The 21,489-nt window shown below is 51.6% G+C and overlaps 1 protein-coding gene across 2 annotated transcripts in view; it reads right to left on the reverse strand.

The window, feature by feature from the left end:
- ZMAT4 (zinc finger matrin-type 4) overlaps nucleotides 1–21,489 on the reverse strand; it is a 91,541-nt gene that overhangs the window by 24,708 nt on the left and 45,344 nt on the right. For both annotated transcript variants that reach the window (XR_015705953.1, XM_009468840.2), the window contains exons 4-5: nucleotides 16,242–16,398; nucleotides 7,584–7,811 (exon numbers count right to left, since the gene is read on the reverse strand). Coding sequence is in view for 1 of the 2 variants with exons in the window: in XM_009468840.2 (XP_009467115.1) it covers nucleotides 7,584–7,811; nucleotides 16,242–16,398 (385 nt within the window). In the remaining variant the exon portion in view is untranslated. The remainder of the gene's footprint in view (nucleotides 1–7,583; nucleotides 7,812–16,241; nucleotides 16,399–21,489) is intronic.

Here is a 21,489-nt window from a genome sequence, read left to right on the forward strand (position 1 = left end):
CTTTCCACTCCGTGTTATTTCAGACCTTGTCATACAGTGAATTGCCCTGGGTGGGTCTCGGGGAAGGGGGAGGAAGGTCAGGGTTAAAGGAGCCGTCCAGGGTTACGGATGCAATCTCTGCGCCGCGCAGCCTGAGAAGAACAGTCGCCTGAGGTGCCCAGAGAGATACCAGAAAGGCTATTCTTGACACTATTTATTGTACCAAATCGGAAAATTATTTCTTTGTCGTTTAACAGTTTAACATCTCAGAATTATAACGTAATGACTTAAGGCTGAGAGTATTTTCAGTTCTCAGCAGGACAAGGAAATCAAGACTTTGCCGCCTCTGAAAAGCTGAAAATCTAAAAATAGGAACCCAGCAGACAGGCAGCAATCAGAATGGGAGGTGAAGGAGAAAAGGCCTTTTCCCAAGACAGTGTGCTGCCCGGTGGCTGCTGCAAATGCCTGGTATTATTTTTGATTCGTGTCAGTTTAGATTTCCTGGGAAAACACAGGGCTTGGTCCATTTCGGAGGCATCTATTCTTAGTGCCCTGGCGCAGCCCTCCCTCCCTCCGGAGGGGATATTAGCCTGCTTGGCACATGAGAGACCGAGTAATTATTTACACACTAATGTTCTAGTTTGCCCTTCTAGACGGGTTTTCACCCAAAACGTTCCTCAATGACTTTTGCAATCACAGAAGAACACGATGCTGCCGGGGAAGTTCCTCCACACCTGCAAAAGCCGATTTTTTTTTTTTTTTTAATTTCTTTCTCCTTCCAGAAGGAAGTGACCTGGGCCAAGAGACAGCCGCTAGCTGGGTTCAACATCTATTATTTTGTGGGAGAAATGAGAAGCCTTTCTTACAAACTCCGACAACAACGAAACCAGTTCCTTGCCCTTCTGCATCACGGGATGTTTCCAGTCCCTGGGCCGGGGCAGCGTCCCGGCCGCTGGCGTGCCCTCAGCAGGACCCTCGCCGGGCCCGGAGGACCGGGGTGGCATCACAGCCCCGAGGGGTGAAAACCCAGACCCCAAACCGCCCGCCCTGGCAGCAGTCGCTGGCGGCAGCCCGGGGCGGAGGAGCAGCCTGCCCCGTGCCGCGGCGTCACCCCGACGGCACAGGGTAAGGGAAGGGCTGCGTCGCCCCGCGGCACCCATGCGCTTTGCGAGCACGGAGGGCAGGAAAACAACGCACTTTCTGGTTTCTACAAATGGGGCAAACCCGGCACCAAGGACAGGGAGGGTCCAAACCCAAGCGCGGCAGAGTCCCCGGGACAGGACGGGGCTCTCTTCTCCCTGCAGCGTAACTACAATTTAACTCCATTCTTCTTCTGCCTTGGGGAAAGAGTACAGCCATTTCAGAGCAGATTTACAGAAACAGTCACTTCTCTGCCTCATCTAACATGTTTGCACCGAAAAGCCAGAGTGCAGCTGAACATACATTAAACGCCTGCTTCCCTTCTGGACGTCCCTGAGAGGGACGGCAACCTGAGGGCTCTTACTCCTGGTACGTAGGGCAAAACCTGACGTGAATTAAGCATATAAATGCAGACTAAGTGTTTCCAGACCCTGATTCTGTTGTCTTCCTTACTATGCTGAGTGCCAGAGAGTGGTTTCTTCTCTCCTCCTCCCTTTTGTATTTTAACATCCCGATAGCTCCCTCGGCATCACGGACTGCATTAGCATCACTGACATTACCCGTACCTTGGCACTACAGTAAACCACTGATGCTAAAGTAATTTCTGTCCTGTCCTCCTAGAAAAAAGGGAATTGCAAATTTTAGAGTCTCTGTGGTCGGGTTTCTGCTTTGCACTGATTCACTTCCATGAAGATCTGAGCCGAGCGTTTCTAGCTTAATTGAAGGGCTCGGCTTAATAACACCAGAGTTGTGGAATTCGTACCATGGGCCGCTGTGCTCTTGAGGAACAGTTTTAATGTACCATGTAATAGTCTCTTTTGAGTTTCCACAGCATTATTTCTTTGCAGAAATTGTTAAAACAATTCATTTAGAACAAGTAATGTACAGTATTCTCAAATTCGATCAGTTTATGCCTACCGTAATTAACTGCATAGGCTATATACTCACCGTTCCCCAGCTGTATCTACAGACTCCCAAAAAATCTCTTTTCCTTTCTTGAACTTCAGACGCTAGCTACACGAACAGTCCCACTTTTCTCAAACACCTCATGCATCGCTCACTTAGGAATTTGGTCCAACATAAAGTTCAACATCTTCTTTAAAAAAATGTTTCAAAAATGTTCAGATGAGCACTTGAAAAAAGCAAGCAAGCAATAACACAGAAGTATTTAAATAGTCACCTATATTTTTGTGCGTCATGATGCGGCATGGAACAAAACTCAAATTGCAAATACGCTTACAGATGCTCTCCTAACTGAATTTATTCTTGATACAGATGGTTTTATAGTCGAACCCTCTCTCCATAGCTGGCAGCTCCTGTTTCCTTTATTGAGCCAGGAGGAGTCAGAAATCACGTACATTCGTGCCACAATGCAGGGAAAAGGACGGAAAAGGCAGCGCGCGGCGGACACGGAGGGCGCGTTGGCACCTCGCCGCAGACTGAGCCCTCGGACCACGCCGTGACCGCCGCATGGCAGAGATCGGGACTGGGGAAGTAAGAAACTGGTAATACTTTAAATTAAGGTAATAAGGTTCCAATGCTCAGCAGCTGATTTAACAGCATACATTAACAGCAGCCTTATTGAATCTTAATTACTTGTGTAGGTGGAAACGCCATCAGCGATTACAGTTCCTAACTGGGGACGCTGATTTTTTTCCACCAGCATGTTAAGGCTGCTCATGACGATGAACAAGGGGGAATCCTGTCCCTCCTCCCCGCGTCCGGCACGGGAGGACTTGATGCTGCTCCGCTGCAGGGGCTCTTCCCGCTGCCTGGAAAACATGGCTGCAGAACAGGCCGGTCCTGTGAACTCATGCTCAGCAGAATCACACATCTGCTAGTGCACACGGGTACGTTTTAGGTGGACGGAAACGTTGTCGGGGCTGGACCGGCCAGTCGGGAAGACACCAGAAGCCGCACCGCACTCCCCAATGCCGCGCTGCCCCGGGGCGGCCACGCTCCCGCTCGCCTCGTGCCCGGGATCGCCGTTCCTGCGGCGGGACAATGGCTTGCAGGACCTCGCAGCTGAAATCCGGCATCCTGAGACCAACTTGTATGGGAAAAGTCTGGAGTGTGACGTGACCTCCACCAAAACAACAAGACACGGAGAAAGGAAACTAGCCTCAGATCAACTGCAGGCTGAAAGCACAGGCAACAATCACCTCCAGAATATCAAAATTAACAGTATCTGATCTCACTGGAGCTTACCAAAGCTGCCAACTTGGCTGAAACTGGGGTTTCATAAAATGCACCCCACCAAAGCGTGTTGGAGCCGAGTGTTAGCTCAGCGGGCAATGGGAAGGTGGTCCCAGCCAGAGCAGCCTGCGTTAGGAAACGCTGGGCTCTGTGTTCGCATCTACTTTTGCGGCCTCACGACACATCAGCATTCCCTACCCTGCATCATGACATGCACTCATGTAAAATTGAATGTGCTCCTATAGCCATTAAATAAAATATTAACAACTCAAGTCATTAATGTCATTCTGCATAAAATGCATTAAAACACATTCCAGGGGAGTGCTTGTTAAATCGCCTTTTACTAACCAAGAGTGACAGCACAGAATGAAAAGTATTTATAAGGCATACAAAGAAATTATGAGCTGAGAAGGAAAGTGAAACTCAGCTCTTTGCCTGATTTTTTCAAGATAGCGTCTGCAACTATGACAATTTACCTGAAAATACAAAGGCTTCGGGTGACAACATCCCTGTGCAGCCGTCCCGATTCTGCTTTACTGCAGAGGCTGCTGTATTTTATTTTAGGGATTCACAGTGTCATCCCCTTCAGAGGCACCAGTTTTCCTGCTCACCAGGGACCAAGTGCCCTGGGAAGAAGACCCACGTTCCTGCGGTTTACAGGATCCCATCTAACCAGCTCCAGGTACACAAGGCTGGCCCTGAATCTGTCTCCATCGCTACGTAAAAGCCAAGTTTTGCTGGCAGGCATCAAAGAGAGCCCAAGGTGCCTCGGTAAGTCGTTTGTTGTCACGCAAAAGGCACTGAAGCGCAGGTTATGAAGGCTGACGAGATGAAGGAGGGTCTGCCTGTACGTGAAGTCTTCTGCTCATGTTGTTCATTCAAAGGTGTACATATAGGAAAGGAAAGGACATACCGAACCCACTTAACGAAGCCCAGACTTTCAAACACTGCACCAGCCTTCAAAGAGAGAGCATTTTGCTGTGGGGTTTTGGCTCAGCACCAGCAATAAGCAGAGTCCATGATTAATTAAATCCCCCATGAACGAGACCTGCCAGGCTCTGTTGCGAGGCCTTTGCCCCCGCAGAGCCCACCTGCGTTAGAGGAGGAAGGACAGAGAGCTCGGCGATGGATAATGCCAGGCGTGAAGTAAAACTGGTGAAATGTGACCTGATGGAGCAAAAACGCAATTCGCTCTCTGCCTGGCGCAGGCTGTGGGAAGGCGAGAGCTGCCAGACGGAGCCGCGCCGGTGCCTCCGACGGAGCAGCTTCTGCTCCGTGTTGCTGAACAGGCGCAAGCTGTTGGGGGAAGAGCCCAGGATGCAGGGTTTGGTACCATACCCACCGGTTTTTGTCTTTTTACGATCTGCTCCAGGATGGGCTGGGGCACAGCGGCAGCTAGAGGAGGCAGCTCCGCAGGAAGAAAACTCTTCATTTCTCCCTCTTTCGGGGTATGTCCATGCACTCTCCCAAGGAGTAAGAGCAGAGGGCTTTCCCGACCAGCCCTCGGAGCAGGGAGTCCTGGACTGGTTGTGCTGGCAAGGCTGGAAAGCCGCACGAAGCCGCTTGGAGAGACGGGGCTGGACTCTGCCCAGAGCAGCGGTGGGCACTGCCGAATAACCCCCAAAGTGCCCTCCGCTCGGCCAAAGCATGGGGACCGTGTGGCCGTGCACCCGCATGCAGTGCGGCTTTAATTCAGTACAGACTAGAGAAACGGTGCTGTTAGTGAAACGGTGCTGCTAGCGAGGTTTCTTTTTCCTTTCCCCCCCACCCCCCCATCTTTCTCATTTCTGAGAAGAAAATAAGACTTCAAAATTGCAGGATGAGCACTTGGCAAGAAGAATCAATGCTTTTGTTTCCTATAAATATCAGTTGTCCAAAAATATATCTCTATTCTTATTTCTCCAAATACGCATTCATATTTATCAATAAATATTTTATTATAGCCATTATCAAAACATCAAAGGCTGCTGGAATGCTTTACTTCAGCCGACATTGCTTGTTCCAGGCTCACACAATGCATCAAATGTTCATCTCCCACAGTAGTCAAAATAGAATTAATATTTAAGTTGCGACGGAAGAAGCCACCAGGGGTGGGAAGGAAAGGAGTTTGCATTCTAGGAGTACCGAGGCAGCCAAACAAGCGGGGAGCGAGGAGAGCGTGCGGCTGTGATCCCCACCGCGCGCTGCCCAACGCCAAACCCGCCGGACGTCGAAAGCAACGGTCAGGCAAGGCTTCGGACAGAAGTCCGAACCTGGGACAGACCGCCCCTGGGTATCTCTGAACTGCCACTGTCATCGCTTCTCTTGAATTCAGATATGACTTTGTCTGCCAAGGGAAGGCTGTTTTCTCGGACAGAAGGCAGAGCTCATTCTGTGCTGGCTGTTGCGGAGATCTGCCTTCTGCATCTGTAGAGATCTTCTCTAGCCTCACAGCTAAAGGCATACAGCAGAGCTTATCACACCCCCTAGTTAAGAAAAACTGTGAAAAAGAGGATTTCCCAGCCGCACCGCTACTCCGGCAGCAGAGGCAAGCTTTGCGGGACACCACCAGCAGGCTCAAGGACACCCTCCTTGGCTCGCCGCGGCTGGCTGCGCAGCTTGGCGGCACCAGAAAGCACTGGACACCCGTGAACTGCAGGCTCCAAAACGACAGCCCGGCAGGGACCAAAGCTGGCTTCCCCCCGTACCGGGGGACGCGTACGGCCACCGCACAGCTCCGCCGTCCCCCTCTCCTGCTATCCACGGGCACTGGCAGGACCACGCTAGATTCAGCTGCAAATCCCAGCCACGCACAGAGCCACCGCAAAGTTAAAAACCAACACGGGCTGCTGAGCACATAACGCCCTCCAATTTCAACTCTCCTAGGCACAAGCTAAATGTATAAAACACTTCACAATTGATTTATTTACAGTTAATGACATCCTCAGCCACTCTTGAGCTTGGCACAGTGCAAAGCACTAAGCACTTCCATGTTATTGTCCCAGGTTTTATTTCCCTGCATATTTTCAACAGCGGGCAGTGACTCAGCCCCATGAATCATTTATGGCATTGTGAGTCACACTAGGTAGCACACGAAGGATCTGGATAACCATTACAAGGTTTATCCGAGATCAAGAAATGCACAATATGCTGCATAGTCATTAGTATTTAAAGGAAAGTTATTTCATTTAGCAAGGGGGAAAAAAAAAAAAAAGGTATTTTAAAATGTTAATGCAATGTCTTGCTGGCAAACCAGACGCGTAGTTTTGAAAATCAAACCTGCACTTTTTCCTCAGCCTACTTCAGTCAAACACTTTGTGTGCACAGAGGATTATAATCAAGACCACAGAGAAAACTTTCAACAGGAGGCTCGTACCTCTCCTCCTGCAATTCCACCTCTCCATTAAAAAGGCGCTTTGCTCAGAATTCAGTCTTAGCCGCATCCTCGGCCGGTAAAAATTAGCACATCTCCATCAACAGGCACAGCGTGATGGAGCCGGTCCCGCATCAGCGCCAGGCGGCGGGGAGGGATGGGATGGACCGTGAGGGACCGGGGACGCTCGGGGGCTCTGGCAGCCATGGCCACCGGCCAGGCTGGGGCTGCGGTGGCGGCTCCACCCAAGGGGGCTCCCAGAGGGGTCCAAGGCCCAAATCCGGGCAACCTCAGGGCGCAGCCCCCGCAGGGACCCCGTGGGTGCCAGAGCCCCTCCCGGCGGGGCCGGGATAGACGGATGGATGGACAGACAGGCGGATGATGGCTGCTCTCCCTTCAGCGGGAACACAGACAACTTGTGTTTTCTGCTCTTTGCTGCTGCTGACCCAGGGCCGTTGCAGTGTTTTATAAGCACTAATTAAATCTCAAAAGACAGCTAACGCCCTGCTCTCCAGCAGGGAGATGCAGGGAGTGCTCTGCCTCCAGCAACAAACAGCCCCGTCCCCATTTCCCGGCAGGGCTGAGCGCTCGAACATCGTCTCCTCTCTCAGCTCCCAGTCCCCATTTGCTGGAGGACAGAAGCGTGTGCTAATGGAAGGGACTATTTTAGGAAGAGGCAAAAGAAACACCTAGGAAACAACTTTTAAAGGATGCTGCTAAAACTGCAGACTGTCATCTTAGAGGAGGGGATTTTTTTTACGGGAACGGGAACCTCATAAAGCAGTAAGAGCACCACAGGCTCCGCTGCACCACTTGACCAGAGGACCAGTGACCGCGGCAGGTGAGGGCGGTGTCGCTGCGGCCACTGGATCCCACGGGGAGCCGGTCCTTGCTCTCCGCGTACCGGTGCTCTCACCTCTCAGCTCTCCCAGGTCCAGGGTCTTCCCCAGCTGCTCCAGGAGGTCAGCCCTGGCTGCGTTCTTCTTGTGCTTTTTGCCATCATAGTGCTGCTGTGCCATCATGGGGTTGTTGAACCAGGCTGCGCAGAGCTGGCAGTATCTGTCCGAGTCTCTCCGCTGATGCGGTGACGGTACCACCGGGGGACTATCCGTGTGCGGCTGCTTTAGGGAGCTCAGAGCGGTTTCTGTAAAAAGGAAACGTTCAGACATGAGCTTTTCCAGGCTAGCGTTGCTGTCTGAATAACAGCGGACCCCGAGGCAGAGCCCACATTAGACATGGGGAATAATTAGTAGCAGTTACAGGGTCCCACTGGATATTTTGGATGGTACTGCTTGGAAATCTACCATTTCTCATAAAAAAAGCAGCACGAAAGGACAGCACAGGATTATTCCTCAACTAGCTGCATTTCACTAGCTGGGAAAGGAGGATGCTCTCATTGCAGTTACACCTCTTACCACTGTTGTGACTAAACCCGCTAAACTTATCCTGCTTAAATTGCTACCTCCAGGAAAAATCGCCAGTGGAGAATAAACAAAACATGCAAAGCCATCTACTTCTCAAGATAGAGAGACAGATTTATCGTTATCTCTGGATTCTTATTTTTCAATTTATTTGCTCTCGGAAAGAACAGGGAAAGCTGTAGTCACTGCAAATTGTCACGGATGGAAAAAAAAACATTCAATAATCAGTCCCCTCATTCAAATACCTTCACATTGCGAAGGGACAGGTACCAGCAACCCACGACCTTAATTTAATCCCATTTCCCTTCAGATTCACCAAGAGGCCATCTGGGAACACAGACATGATCCCCAAATAATTTCAAAGAAAAATGGGTGATTGGTCTTGACATAATGGAGCTGCACCTTGTTTGCCAGAGTTTTCCTACTTTGTACAACATAAGTCACAAAGCTGTGGAAAAACAGTTTAAAGTTCAGATAACATCGGGATACAAAAATATACAATGACGAGCACTTAGTTATCACACCTCATTCAAAAATTCCCTTTATGTGGTTTTCCTTTTCTTTTCTTATCCAGATGAAATGCCTGCTATCTAAATAATTAACAAACCACTCTCTCTGTGACACAAGAATAGGCAGATTTTAAGGTGCTGAAGAGGAGCTCGATCGCTCTCCTTTGATCAAGAGGCCCTGCGCTATTCCAGCTGAGCCCTGACGAGAGCACGGGCTGGCAAGTGACGGACCCACCTCGGCATCCGATACTGGGAACGGCAGCAGTGAGCAAACAGGGAGATATTTAGACGTCTGATTACAACTGAAGCCCACCGGGATTGACTCCACGGCTCAAGAAAATTAATATCATTATAAATCTTCTGCTGACCTGCTCGGGAAGGGATGCCTATTAACTTTCCTCAAGGAAATTGTATCTTACATATAACGTTACTTACAACCTTATCAATTTCCAGGCGTTTATAAGCTTCTATTGTTTTGGATGACAACTGCCAAGGTATCGGAGTTTCACAGCCTGGCCGGCTGGTTGAGGCACCATCACCCTCCTCGCCAGGCCGCCGCTGGAGGCACGCCTGGGGAAGGGTTTCCTCGCTCCTGCTGCTGCCGCCAGCGCTCTGCGCAGCGCCAGCGAAACGAGCTCTTGCGGGGATTAGTTAATAAAGCCATTACACAATGGGCTCCCGCGGAAGATATTTCTTCTCCTCGTTCTGCTGCCTCGCGAACCGCCCGCTCATTTGGATTCATTTTACCCCGCTAGAGGATTCCACTGCCTAATCTCTGCCCGCCTTCCATTTAACTAGCCTAGTTAGAAACCAAGCACGATGCCGACAAAGAAAACCTCCTTGCTTTGCGCTGGGCCCCTGATGCCCCTTGTAGCGCGCCGGGGCCGGGGGCCGCGCTGGGACACGTCCCGGCTCTGCCGAGGCAGCCGAGCTCAGCAGCTGCTGTGCCGCCTCCCGAAAAACTGCTCCTGGCAGGGCTGGCGGGCAGCAGGCAGGGCTCAGGGAGGACCCGGCTCTATTTTGCTCCTAAAAATAACATCTTCTCTAACACCTATGGTTCCAGTACGAGACATGCACCCCCAGCCCCTCCGAGACGCCTGCAACATAAACAAAAGCACAAGTACACCAAGGAGCAGAGCCAGGGCCAACACATGGTGGTTAAGAAGAAAATTAGGAAATAACAACACTGCCTGTCCAAACTGAGATTATGCACATTTCGCATGTGCTTGATGCCTGAAAATCAAGCGTAGCTTGCCTATTCCTCACGTATTTTTGCGACTACCCGCAGGCGCTCCCCAAGGAGCCTCCCTGCAGGAAAGAGCGGGTGCCAAGAGCTGCCCCGCGCGGCGACCGGCACAGCCCGGCGATGCCGCGGGACCCAGCCCTCTGCCGCTCCCCGGGGCCAGGGCTGAGCAGCTCCAGAGCACGGGCGAGATGTTTGGGCATCTGGACCAGTATAAATAACCAGTTATTATGGCAGCCCGGGAGCTCTGTGATATATTTGACTTGCTGCTCTCCAGGCCCCAGGCTATGAAGTTAAATCTATCAGATCTTTTGGTCAGCTTTCTCCTTGTTTATATGTTATCTGCTGCCAGAGGGGAACCAGGGAGGCTGAAGTTCACAGAGCTGGTGGTGTCCGTGGGAGTTATATCTCCTGCTCACTAAAGAAATACGACTGAAGCATCCTCTGCTGCTCAGCCATCAGCCGGGCCGGCGGCCCCGGGGCTGCGCGTCCGAGCCCCTCTCGATGAGGCTGGGGGGCTTGTGCTCGTCCAAACGCGGTGCAGGAGGGAGGCTGTCGGTGGGACTGGCACTCCTGCTTCGGGGGGTGGCACCGCAGCCCCCCCGTGCCCACCCCAGCCCCGCTCCGAGCCCACCGCAACACCTGGCTCCCCCCGACCCCGTGGGCTGCAGGCACCCTGCACAGAGCCAGCGCCGGACCCTCGGCCCACGTCGCACGGGTGCTCCCCCATGGCAGGGATTTCCTCTTAGCACACGCAACACAAAATATTTTCTTGTAAAGCCGCATTCCTCAGGTTCCTTTCACAGCTACCACCCGTCCTAAGGCGTGCTGAACCCAGCCTGGCACTTAATGAAAACATCCCGTGTCTTCCCAATCCTCCTGAAGAAAAATAGATGAAAGTTGACTTCTCCACAAATGTGGGTTTATCATTTTGATATGCACTACAGAAATACTACAGAACAGAAAATATCATCATTCCCTGAGCAGCAACATGAAAATTAATAATAAACACTCACAAAACGTCAAATGTTAAAAATGTTTCTCCATCTAAAACACAAACATAAAAGCTGCTACTTTGACTATTTCAAGTATTTCAAAATGCTAAATAGCTCATGACAGTCTGCCTTACGTTCCCTTTTGCTGTGGGAGGGAAGTGAGAAAGTCTTACTTTGCTGCAAGAAGCAAAATATAAAGTTAGAAACACTTTAGCACTCTGGCAATGAACTAATGTTTGACTTATTTCTTGCGTGCAAAGCTTTTTATTCATAGCTGTATTTAAATGGCACCCAACTTTTTATCATCGCCACTCTCCAGGAACTGAGCACGAGAAAGTGAGCCACGACAACGGGGCACTGGAGAAATGCCGTTTTCTTCAGGAGACAAACCTGGACTCGGGCAGACTCCAGCTGCCGCTGGACGGATCCTCGCACCCCAACCTGAAAGCCATTTACTCTGTCTCCTTCAGCGCATCTGAAATGCAAACCCCACGCTAGGAACTAGAGAACAAAAAGGTAAAAAAGCCACGGTAACTTTTCCCACTGGCAAAATCACGCCCTTATTCCTCAGCCCGAACGCAGGGAACCCCGGTGCCGGCATCGCCCCTCCCGGGAGCTGGCGCCCACCGGCCCAGCAGCTCCCGCAGCCGTGGCCCTCGGCGGCACTGCCGGCGCCGAAGGGCTGGTCTCCACCTTCCAGAAACGATGCCTGCGGGTACCCGCGCTTCGATCAGTGAAGGCAGCAGCTATTCCCCCCCAGTCCTTTGTTTTATAACTCCTGCTGAGGACTGGATGCAACCTGACAGAAGATGTGGGCAATGACTAGAGAAATTCATCAGCAACAGCAGTGACATAAAGCCTCTGAGGGCTACAACCTTGTACAGCAGGAGCAGCAGAAAAGATCACAAATATTTCGCTGTAATGATGAGACATCGCTTTCCTATTGTGAAAAACCCGACTGTTACGGCACTTCTCCCTCTCCTGTAAGCACCAGCAGAGAAATGAGAGATCCGTATTTCATTAAGACGATGAAATTGAAAGGGAAGGTGTAACTCCATAAGGGAACTGAGAATAGATGTAATTTTCTATGGGACTGGCGAGACAGAAAACCCAGAATATCAAGCAGCGGTCTGTTGGGAGGCAGAACGCAGTCACCAGCGCATCCCCGTGCATCTGCAAAATGGATCCGAGCCCTCCCGAAGGCAGGTGATGGATGCTGCAGCTTAAGGTGACCAGAAAGCGTGCCTGGATTATCTGGTAGGAATGGGGGGGAACAGAACCGTCAGGGCACAGAGCAGGGTGTAGGTTAACGTCTTGCACCACTTCATGCGGAGCACAGGTTGCTCAGAGTTCAGGACGGATGTAACCGCCACGGTGACGAGGGGGAATTCTGTTCTTTACTGACTCAGCGGAGCTGAGATAAACATCTTACCTTGCGGCATGAAACTCATCGGGAAGCCCCCGAGCTGCTCGCAGGTGTGATATTAAGCAGTGCCCTGCCACTACGCTGCGTGCAGGGAAGAACGCTCGGCACTGGGGCACGCGTTGGATGCCAGCAGCAGAGGAGGCACCTGCAGAAACCTTCCCCTCTGCCGCTTTCTGGCTGGAAAGGGATGCGAGTCCAGGGTGAAGGCTCGGTATTTGGAGAGGAGCTGCTCTGCAGAGGTGAAGCCTCAGGGAATTTCTGGCCACCGGCAGTGGCTCCAGGTCCCACGGCAGCCTTGCAGCACAGCGCGTTTCAGAGCCGATGCCTCCGGGAACCATGACCAGGAGCAGAATTCCAGTCGCAGACATTTTTCAAATTTTTGCCTTCACTGAGAGTATTACATATTTTTCGATGCATTTCTTTTTTTACTGGAAAACGCTGCTCTTCAAACAGCTGAAGAATTCTTCCTAAATTTCCCCTGCAGTTTCAACTTCTTAGTCTTCGTTTTGTCCCCTAAATTCATTTTGTTACCGTGCGATTTAAAGAGATGCTATGCTCCAGAGGCACCCGCACACCTGTGTGAACGAAATGACTCCTGCCAAGACAGCTGCGCAAAGAATTTCACAAACTCTTTCCTCCCTTTACACACAGACCCACTAATTAAGCAAATGGTCAACACAGAACTTCACAACAATTTCGGGGAGCAAAATAAATTCTTGGGCAAGGCTGAAAATCAGACATTGCAATCTGGAGGCTATTACCTATTTTCCTTGCCTGTGGCCACTAAAATACCTTTTCAGATTAACTGTATATGTTTAATCTCAGCCACAATAAGAGCACTTGGGGAATTCTGAAAGCATTTTAAGCTTTTTTTTTTTTTTTAATTAAAAGATTAGGAGAGTTCAAATATTTGTACAGAGTCTTTCGCACTTTTTTTTTGATCACACACGAAAGGTAAAAAAAATACATCACTCTTAAGAGCTTAGGCAAACACCAAGTAGTACATTCAACGCATTTAACCCTCTGAAGGATTACTGTGTTATGATCAGAATAGCAGCTTGACCTCTTTTAAAGGTACCAACCAATTGTACTGCGGCCGTGAGCTCGTGGCCCCCGAACCGCCAGCACCCGCTCCGCAGTCACTGGGCTCAGCTCCCCCGTCCCCAGGACAGCAGAAGGGGTTGGATCCCTCGGCAGCGACACATTGCTGATTATCAATACTTCTTAACTGCTGCAAGGTAGAAGCTTACGTCTGAGTAGATTAAGCCTATATTAAATGTTATTTATCTCCTTTAAGAAAACCAAAGGGAAAACAAACCATGACTCATCCCACCACAAGGCGATGCAGAAGGCGCCATGTCCCTGTCCCACAGCTCCAGGGCTCTGGGACCGAGCGTGCCCAATGGCCATGCAATTACAGGGAACCATCGCAAGGAGCAGCTCCGCCACCAGCACTTCCAACCTCCATCGCAGGGGTCTCAAAGCTGACGCTGAAACGTTCATAGGCCTTCTGGCAATCAGGGCTTTATGGATGACATACAAGAGCCTCTGGAGTGCCCTTCCATGGAGCTGGGGAAGAAAAACGGCTGGATAATCTCAGTGATGAATTCCTATGGAAAACAGCAGAGCCACCACTCAAATCCTGCACAGCCACCTGCCGCACCGCAGCCAGGCCACGCTGTTGTCACAGACACGCGTGAAGCCTCCCGGTGTGAAGCCCTCCCAGGATGGCAGCTTCTGAAGCTCTGTCTGAGAGACCAAAGGCTCCCCGGTGCCAGCCATGACGGACTGGGAGAAAAATCCTGGGTGACTCCATAGGAAGCCCAGAAAAATGCTGCGTCCAAAGGGCACGTTTCTGAGAACTACTGGTGAGCAAGGAGGTGCTTATTAACGTATTCCTGCAGCTCAGCTTCATCAGATCAAGTGTCTGGAAGAGTTGATGAGTCCTTGAGTTACTCTTTCCTAGTGATTACAGCTGAAGAGCCCATTACTCTCGGAGCACGCGGTGCACACCTCACTTCAAGCCTCTGCGAGGCTGATCCAGATGATTAAAAAATTAGACAGAAACACAATGCAAAGCTCTTGGAAAGCCCTAGCACAGATCCCACGGTACGTCAGCCTTGGCACCGCTTCAGAGAGGTCTCTAACAAAGGAGAGGGTACAACTGCTTCTCATCTACCTATTGCCAGTCCACGCACATCTCCGATTGCATTAACAGAAATGTTGGTTCACCGGAGTCCGAGATCTCCACCGGCACCTGCTGTGCCGAGATCAATTCCCTCCTGCCATCGATTGAGAACCACTGCCCACCGTTTGTCCGTCTGCCTTCACGTGGCTCCGGCTCCGCAGACAGACCCTGAGCTCCCACCTGCTGCCTCTGACCTGCCCAAACAGCACCAGACCCGCAGGGTCCTGCCCAGGGCAACGGTCCTGGAGGTGAAAACACCGACTCCTTCCCCGCTGGCGGGTGAATCCCAATCATCGACGTACGTGGGAATCGGTCCACGCACTATTCCCTGAAGTCCATCACCCCTGTGATGCTCAGAAACTCACCTGGCTTTGACCAGAAACACGAGGTTTTGAGGTAGGTCCTTTGGTGCTGGAGAATAAATCGCTAGAAGGCTGCACCTGAGGGATGGGGTTCTGAGTGCTAACGCAAGCACTGGACAATTAAATACCATAAGCGAGTACACTACTTCTCTCGGTGCCCTTGTAATTATTTGCCAGCTGCAGGGAAGAGCCTGAGGAGTCCTCAAGCGAGCCAGCTGCAAATTATCACGTTAGTTCACGTTAGATCCGTCCCGCTGGCTCGCTGCGGGGACGGGCAGGAGCTGTACCCGCGGGATTCACAGCCCGTACCCAAAGCACCGGGCTGCTTCCAGACGCACCTCGGTGACTCGGGAACTCTGCCGCACCTTCGCTTAACCAGCCTTCTGGGAGCGCGCTCATTAGTTAAAATGAGTAAGCCACCATCTAAAGCGATTCCCCGTGCTCCCTCAAGGGCGGTAACATTTCCCAAGCCAATCCTGGTAAAGGACAAGTGATATTCTATGGAGTGGCATCTACAGTCTGTAAAGTTAAAAAAGCAACAAAACCGCACGCAGCGAGCCAACCCCCCCTTATTTAATCACATCTAGGATTTATGCACATCATGTTAGGCAGGAGGTAAAATGCACAGCTAAATTTACGTTCTGTTCTGACAGAAGTGCTGCTGGTAGTAATACTGAAATACATCTGTCTGCAGGACCACAGCCCCGTTATCCTGTCTGCTTAGCACGGAGAATATTTTGCTCGAGTATCCTCTGGCCCGAGGAGCACGGAGGAAGTTTTGTTTCACAGTTTATTAGCGGTTTGCAGGGACTTTATGGTTAAGCAAACAATAAGATGGTTAAATTATCCAATTCCAACATTTGACTTTTTAAATGTGAAAGTTAATAGGCTTGCATTATCGGAATCACCGTGGAGGCAAGCATGAATACCCATCTGGGCAAAAATCAAAAGACAATCAATCCAACAGTTTGCAAAGACTAGATTTCCCTCTAAGGTAAAAGCAAATGATATTCTGTTGTGTACAGTAACACGAAAGGTTTATTAAACATATTAGCTGAGCTGTCGAATAACTTCTGATAATTAAAGTGAGGCTTGGCTATCGGTGCCCAGAGGAGAGACTGTCTTCCACCGAACAAAACATTTCAGAAGCATGGAGCCAGAGATAGGACTCTCGTACAAAGGCCAGCCCTGGCTGATAAACCACTGACACGTGTGAACAAAGCAGGCAATAATGAGCATCAGCAATTTTTAAAGGTTGTTATGACAGCAACACAAATGAATAGCTGCTTCTGCCGGCCTTCATCACTCAGCTATCCATTTTCTGCCGTGAAGGCACCGAGCCGGCGCCTCGGCCGTGCCGCCTCGGCACAGCGAGCCCGCTCCACCCCGCGCCGGACCCTCCTGCTCCGGCTCGCTGGCTCTGGACCTACCTGTGGCCTTTAATGCTGGTTGTTCACCTAGCAACAGTTTTAACCTTTTGGCATGGATTTTCCCTTGGTAATGCGATTCGGCCACCACTGCCGAGGTAAAGGACATGTTACATAGTGTGCAGCATTTGTTCTTATCCACTGAGTCACCATCACTGCCCTGGGTGGAGACAAAAACACAGACAAAAAAAAGAGGTGTATAAGCCCACCAAGCACAGTCACGGAGAAAGAAGAGAGGGGAATCCAAGTTGTTACGCCAAGGCCAAGGTATCCAAGGGGCTTCCCTTCCTGGTCTCCCCCAGACTCACTCCTGCCCGGTCCCAGCCCTGCTCGGCCTGGGGATGCCTCCGACCTCCCAGCACCTCCGCTTTCACTCGCACACTGGGAGCTCATCCCATTGCTTCGTGTTCCCCATGGCCGAGAGGCTCATCCTTCACATCCACCAGCCTGCCTTTCTTTAGTCTTTATTCCTATTCCCTGACTGAGGGAGTCACACAAATCTGGGGCTTTCCCTGCCATCAGACACCGGCGCTTCGTCCTGCCACACTTCTGTAAGAGACCCCAAAGCAGCGGCGGGGGACGAGGAGCAGCCCTCTCTGCAGGTGGGAGAAGCGAATGAACCAGTGGGACTCACGGGGGTCCCCAAGAAGGATCGCACGCCAGCCCCAGACGCCTCCTGCCTTTGCTCTGCCATTCTCGAGCCCTTGGAGGAGACGCCTTTATCCCCCGCCTCGTGCAGAGACCAAGATGGAGGGGGGAGATCGGCCGGAGGAGCGGGGAGCCCCGGCTGCGCCCCCTCTGCAGCCTGGGCGCCTGCTCCCGCGGGCAGGAGCTCGGCGAGGCGCCTGGCTGTCCCGCGCTGCCCAGCTGCTGGCCCTCGCGGAGGAACCCGGCTCAGACCTCGCGGCGATAACCTCCTACCCGCTGCTGCCCAGAGAACCCTGAAGGCAAGGGCAGCCTCATGGCACACACTAAAGACAGGAATAACCGCTTGCTGCAGGGTTTGCATAAAAGGAAAAAAAGAGCAAAACACGTAAAGAACACATCTATGTTCTGCTGCTTTCCTAGAGGTGGATTTTGAGCTCTTGAACACTGCCAGATGAAGAAGGGCAATCATAAAAAGTCCAAGACGCTTTGCAGACAATGGCAAAAAACACATCCTAGAAACCAACGCTGCCCGAGCCAAACTCGGAGCTGTGGCCCGCGGCCCTGTTTGAGGATCTGCGCCACGCGGCACCTTGGTGCACAGGCGATACTCCCTTGTGAGATCCTAGGCGGCAGCTAACAGGTGACTGGAAATTTTAAGAAGTTATGAACGTCACCATTCAGTATTTCAGCATCAGCAAGAGGCTCTCGTGGCTGCAGTGATACAAGTAGGGGCCGTTCTTCGCAGTTACTAATCGCTGCATCTTTATTTTTACAAGTAAATCCCAATTTAATGAGAATATTGTCTCCAACCTTCATCATGGTTATTGTTGTAGGAATAAAAGCCAGCGTGCCTCTGCCCAGCTGTGTAGCTGAGCTTAGACCTTCTACTCTAAGCAAACCCCATGAGGAGGAGCGGTTGCAGCCGAAGGCTGCCTGTTCCCACGCTGCGGCAGGAGCCGCGTTGCTGCCCACGGCACCGTACATCCTGGATCCCGCAGCAGCTCCGGCACTGCCCCGTGTCTCACCCGGGCACCCCCGTGTCTCACCCCGAGGGGGCACCGAGCATCCCGGCATTACCCCCCGACGCCTCCCAGCACCTGGGCTGGAGGCACCACTGCTTCCCGGGCGCAGACACGTCCGCCGGGATTTCTCCCCGCTCCGACGGGGTGTTCGGCCCCTGCGCTGGGGGAAGCGGAGGCACGGAGGCATCCCTGCGCGGCAGGGAGGAGCTGAGCAGCCAGGGAGGCTTTGGGAGAAGAGCTCACAAACAGCCCCTGGGCTGAACGGCTGTCAGCAAAACATGACTGCTGCTGCCGGCAAGTGTTTACAAACGGCTTCCACAGATACAGGGGTAAGCGTACAAACAACAAGCAAGCAGGGGAAAAAGCACGCTTGCACCATTAGTCACAATTAATTATTCTAATCTGTTCCACAAAGGAAATGAGAATCACATTTAGGGCCATACATACATGGCCTCGCTTTTCCAAAGGTCTCAGTATGTCGTGTTGGCCCCTGAGCACAATTTATCAATGATCTCTTTTGAAGATACTCCTCTGTGCAGAGCAAGACCTTTCCAAAGCCGGGAGATGACCTGCTGCGTGCAGGTAGTTAGCATCCCGGTCCATTCCCTGGACAAGATGGTCAGATCTGGCCCCTGTGCCAGGGTGAAACTCCCTCTGGTGACAAGCCATCTGGAGACGGTCGTGCACTTTTTCTTTTTTTTTAAAGCAAGTATTCCAACTGCTGGTATACAGTCAAAACAGAAAATAGTCTGCTTTAGAAGCTGCAATCTTCATTTCACAACAACTTCACAACAAGCTGCAAACGCATTCTGCAATTCATCCCCGTGCAAAGGTTCGGGCGCTCGCGGGGGCAGAGGAGCGGTCTCGCACTGGCTGCCCCCGCGGGACCGCGTCCCCGCGCACCCAAAGCACGTCGCACGGCTGGAAACCACGGCGCTGCTGCAGGGACAGCAGAGGCCAAGGGAAAGTCAGATGCAGTCCAAAAGCCAGGTCCCCTTTTGCAAACGTCACGCTTACGTTCACCCACAGAACGAAGGGCCCGGCTCTTCAACTCCCCCACGTACATGGGTGAAACAGCTCCAGCCGAGCACCCACGCCTGCTGCCCTTCCACCGAAGCCCAGCCTGAGCCCAGGCTAACACTTGGGAGAGCGAACCGACCACACAGTCAACGCCCAACCCGCTATTTAAGGTCATTTTCTCTCCCAAAATAAGCACAATCGGGAAGAAAAGGACCCATTGTCATCCCTTTTTTCTGTTGTTGTTAACTATAAATCAACTTAAACCTTAGGGAGAAATCTCAAGAGGTGAGAAGTACTGTTCTGAGTGTAATTTGCACTTCTTTTAAATACGTTTCTCTCAAGATATTTTATGTCTTCAAAGGGAAATCACTTGAAAGTTAAGAGCAGAGTCAAAAATTCCCGGACTCTATTGATCATCAGCGGTGGTAACATATAAAGAGCCTCCAACAGAGCTCATTTGAAAAGCTGATACACTTCGGTGTTTACGCACCAGGGTCTCTTCCTCTGCCCTGTCTGCTCCTCAGTGACATTTTTTCCTTCCAACCTACTTTCACAGATAGACTGCAGTTAAAAAAAGAACTTTAAAAAATGTAAACCCCCTCAAACATCCCTCGGACACTTCATTTAGAGCCCAAGGTCCCATTTACACTGATCCACGGTTCGCTGCGCAGCTTATCCGAGTTCACCCAAGCCTCTGGGCGAGCGCCTCGGAGCCTGGATGGGCATTTGGCCACCAGACTGGCACTCGCCTGCAGGAGAGGGGTGTCCCCAATTTTCTGGTCAGTCTGAGAGTCCCAGCCTCTGCACAAACCACAACAGACCTTCGCTCTGTAACGGCCAGCCGTTTTCCATACACTAAATGCTGCTTGTTGCTAGCGGGATGCCGATGTTGGGGCTCAAGTGGTCTTAAGCGTTTACCCAAGCCTGTAGCGTTCGTCAGCAGAATTGCCCCCCTTCCCTCCTCCGCCACCCGAAGTCCTGCAGCGAGCCGCCGTCCAGCCCTGAAGGGTAATTATGCCTTCTCCTTTGTCAGCGGCTGTTTTACCTGTAACCAGATGGGCTGGGGGAACCCGAGCCGGGTGTCTTTTGTCACCCGTTGAATGGCACCGCGTTGACAGGATTGTGCAGCCAGCTGGTAAAATAACATCGCTTCTCTATCAGGCTGCCCGGGGGAGATGGCTGGGTGAGCCCAGCCTGAGCCAGGGCACAGGGCTCGGTCAACCCCCAGCCTGCTCGGGGCAGGCCCCCGCTCTCCAGGGATGCTCTGCACCCACGTGTGCACTCACCCATCTCCAGGGATGCTCTGCACCTACGTGTGCACTCATCCCTCTCCAGGGATGCTCTGCACCCACGTGTGCACTCATCCCTCTCCAGGGATGCTCTGCACCTACGTGTGCACTCACCCATCTCCAGGGATGCTCTGCACCTACGTGTGCACTCACCCATCTCCAGGGATGCTCTGCACCTACACGTGCACTCATCCATCTCCAGGGATGCTCTGCACCCACATGTGCACTCATCCTTCTCTCCTCACCACTTCTCTTGCTCCCGCGCCCAGCTCAGTCAAAAGAGGCAGTAACATCTCAATTTAGTTTCCATAAAACCCACACAAGCAACTCTCTAACCCTATGCTGCATAAAGCCAGACAATGTGCAAGGAATATTTCTACCATCTGTTTTTGCAGTCTCCTCCAGACGATCCCTTCTCGCTAACCTTTGCGGAGATGCAGCGCTGACAGGAGCAAACGGCCTCGCGTAACCTGAAGCACAACAAAGACACCGCGGCCTCAGAGAGAAAGCATCCGTTTCCCAACGCTGACATCGCTCATCTTCCCCCACTCCATAGCCGTGCCGAGCCAGCCTAATTCATACGGCTGCTTCTTGTAATATTATACACTTCTAAGCAAATCTCGTACATCCAACAGAATTAACTTCAGTTATTCAGATGCCTGTTAACAAGCTGCTAAAAGGCGTAATCCTCACACAGGGCCAGGCAGTTGCGGTCCTTTGCTGGATGTTCCTTAAGCAATCCTCAGGAAAAGTAAGGATTTTTATCCCACAGATACAAATCTGCTGTCTTCATTTCCTGGGTTTTACTAAGAAGAAAAGATTATACAAACCCTTGAAATATAGCAATATAAACCACAGCACTCAAGGCACTGCAAAGGATCTTTTAAATTTGAGTTAATTTTCTGCGTGTGAAGAAGGTGTTGCTGCTGAAGAGCTATTTTCCGTAACGCTCTGTGTGAAGTTTAGACCACTTCCATTTTGGAGCCTGTTTTTCTTGTGGTAGAAGCAAAGAGCCAGTATCAGTTTATGGCTATCTAAATCTGAAACGCTCGTTAATTCTCGGAGGATCCTAGGACCTATACGTTCTCCGAAGAAAAGCCAGCCCAAAGTTAAGGAAGGGGGGTGCTTGCCAAGGGCAGCATGCATCCCACGGTCCCGCTCTGGCAGGGACAGAGCCACGGGCAGCTCAGCAAGGACAGGGGCGACTCCTCGGCCGGAGACCCCGGCTCCCACCGCTCAGCTGCGGCTCGGTGGGTATTTAAAACTGTCGGA

This window comes from Nipponia nippon, unplaced genomic scaffold (assembly GCF_047370975.1).
Source record: "Nipponia nippon isolate SJK-2023a ecotype South Korea unplaced genomic scaffold, ASM4737097v1 scaffold_27, whole genome shotgun sequence".
NCBI classification, from domain to species: Eukaryota; Metazoa; Chordata; class Aves; order Pelecaniformes; family Threskiornithidae; genus Nipponia; species Nipponia nippon.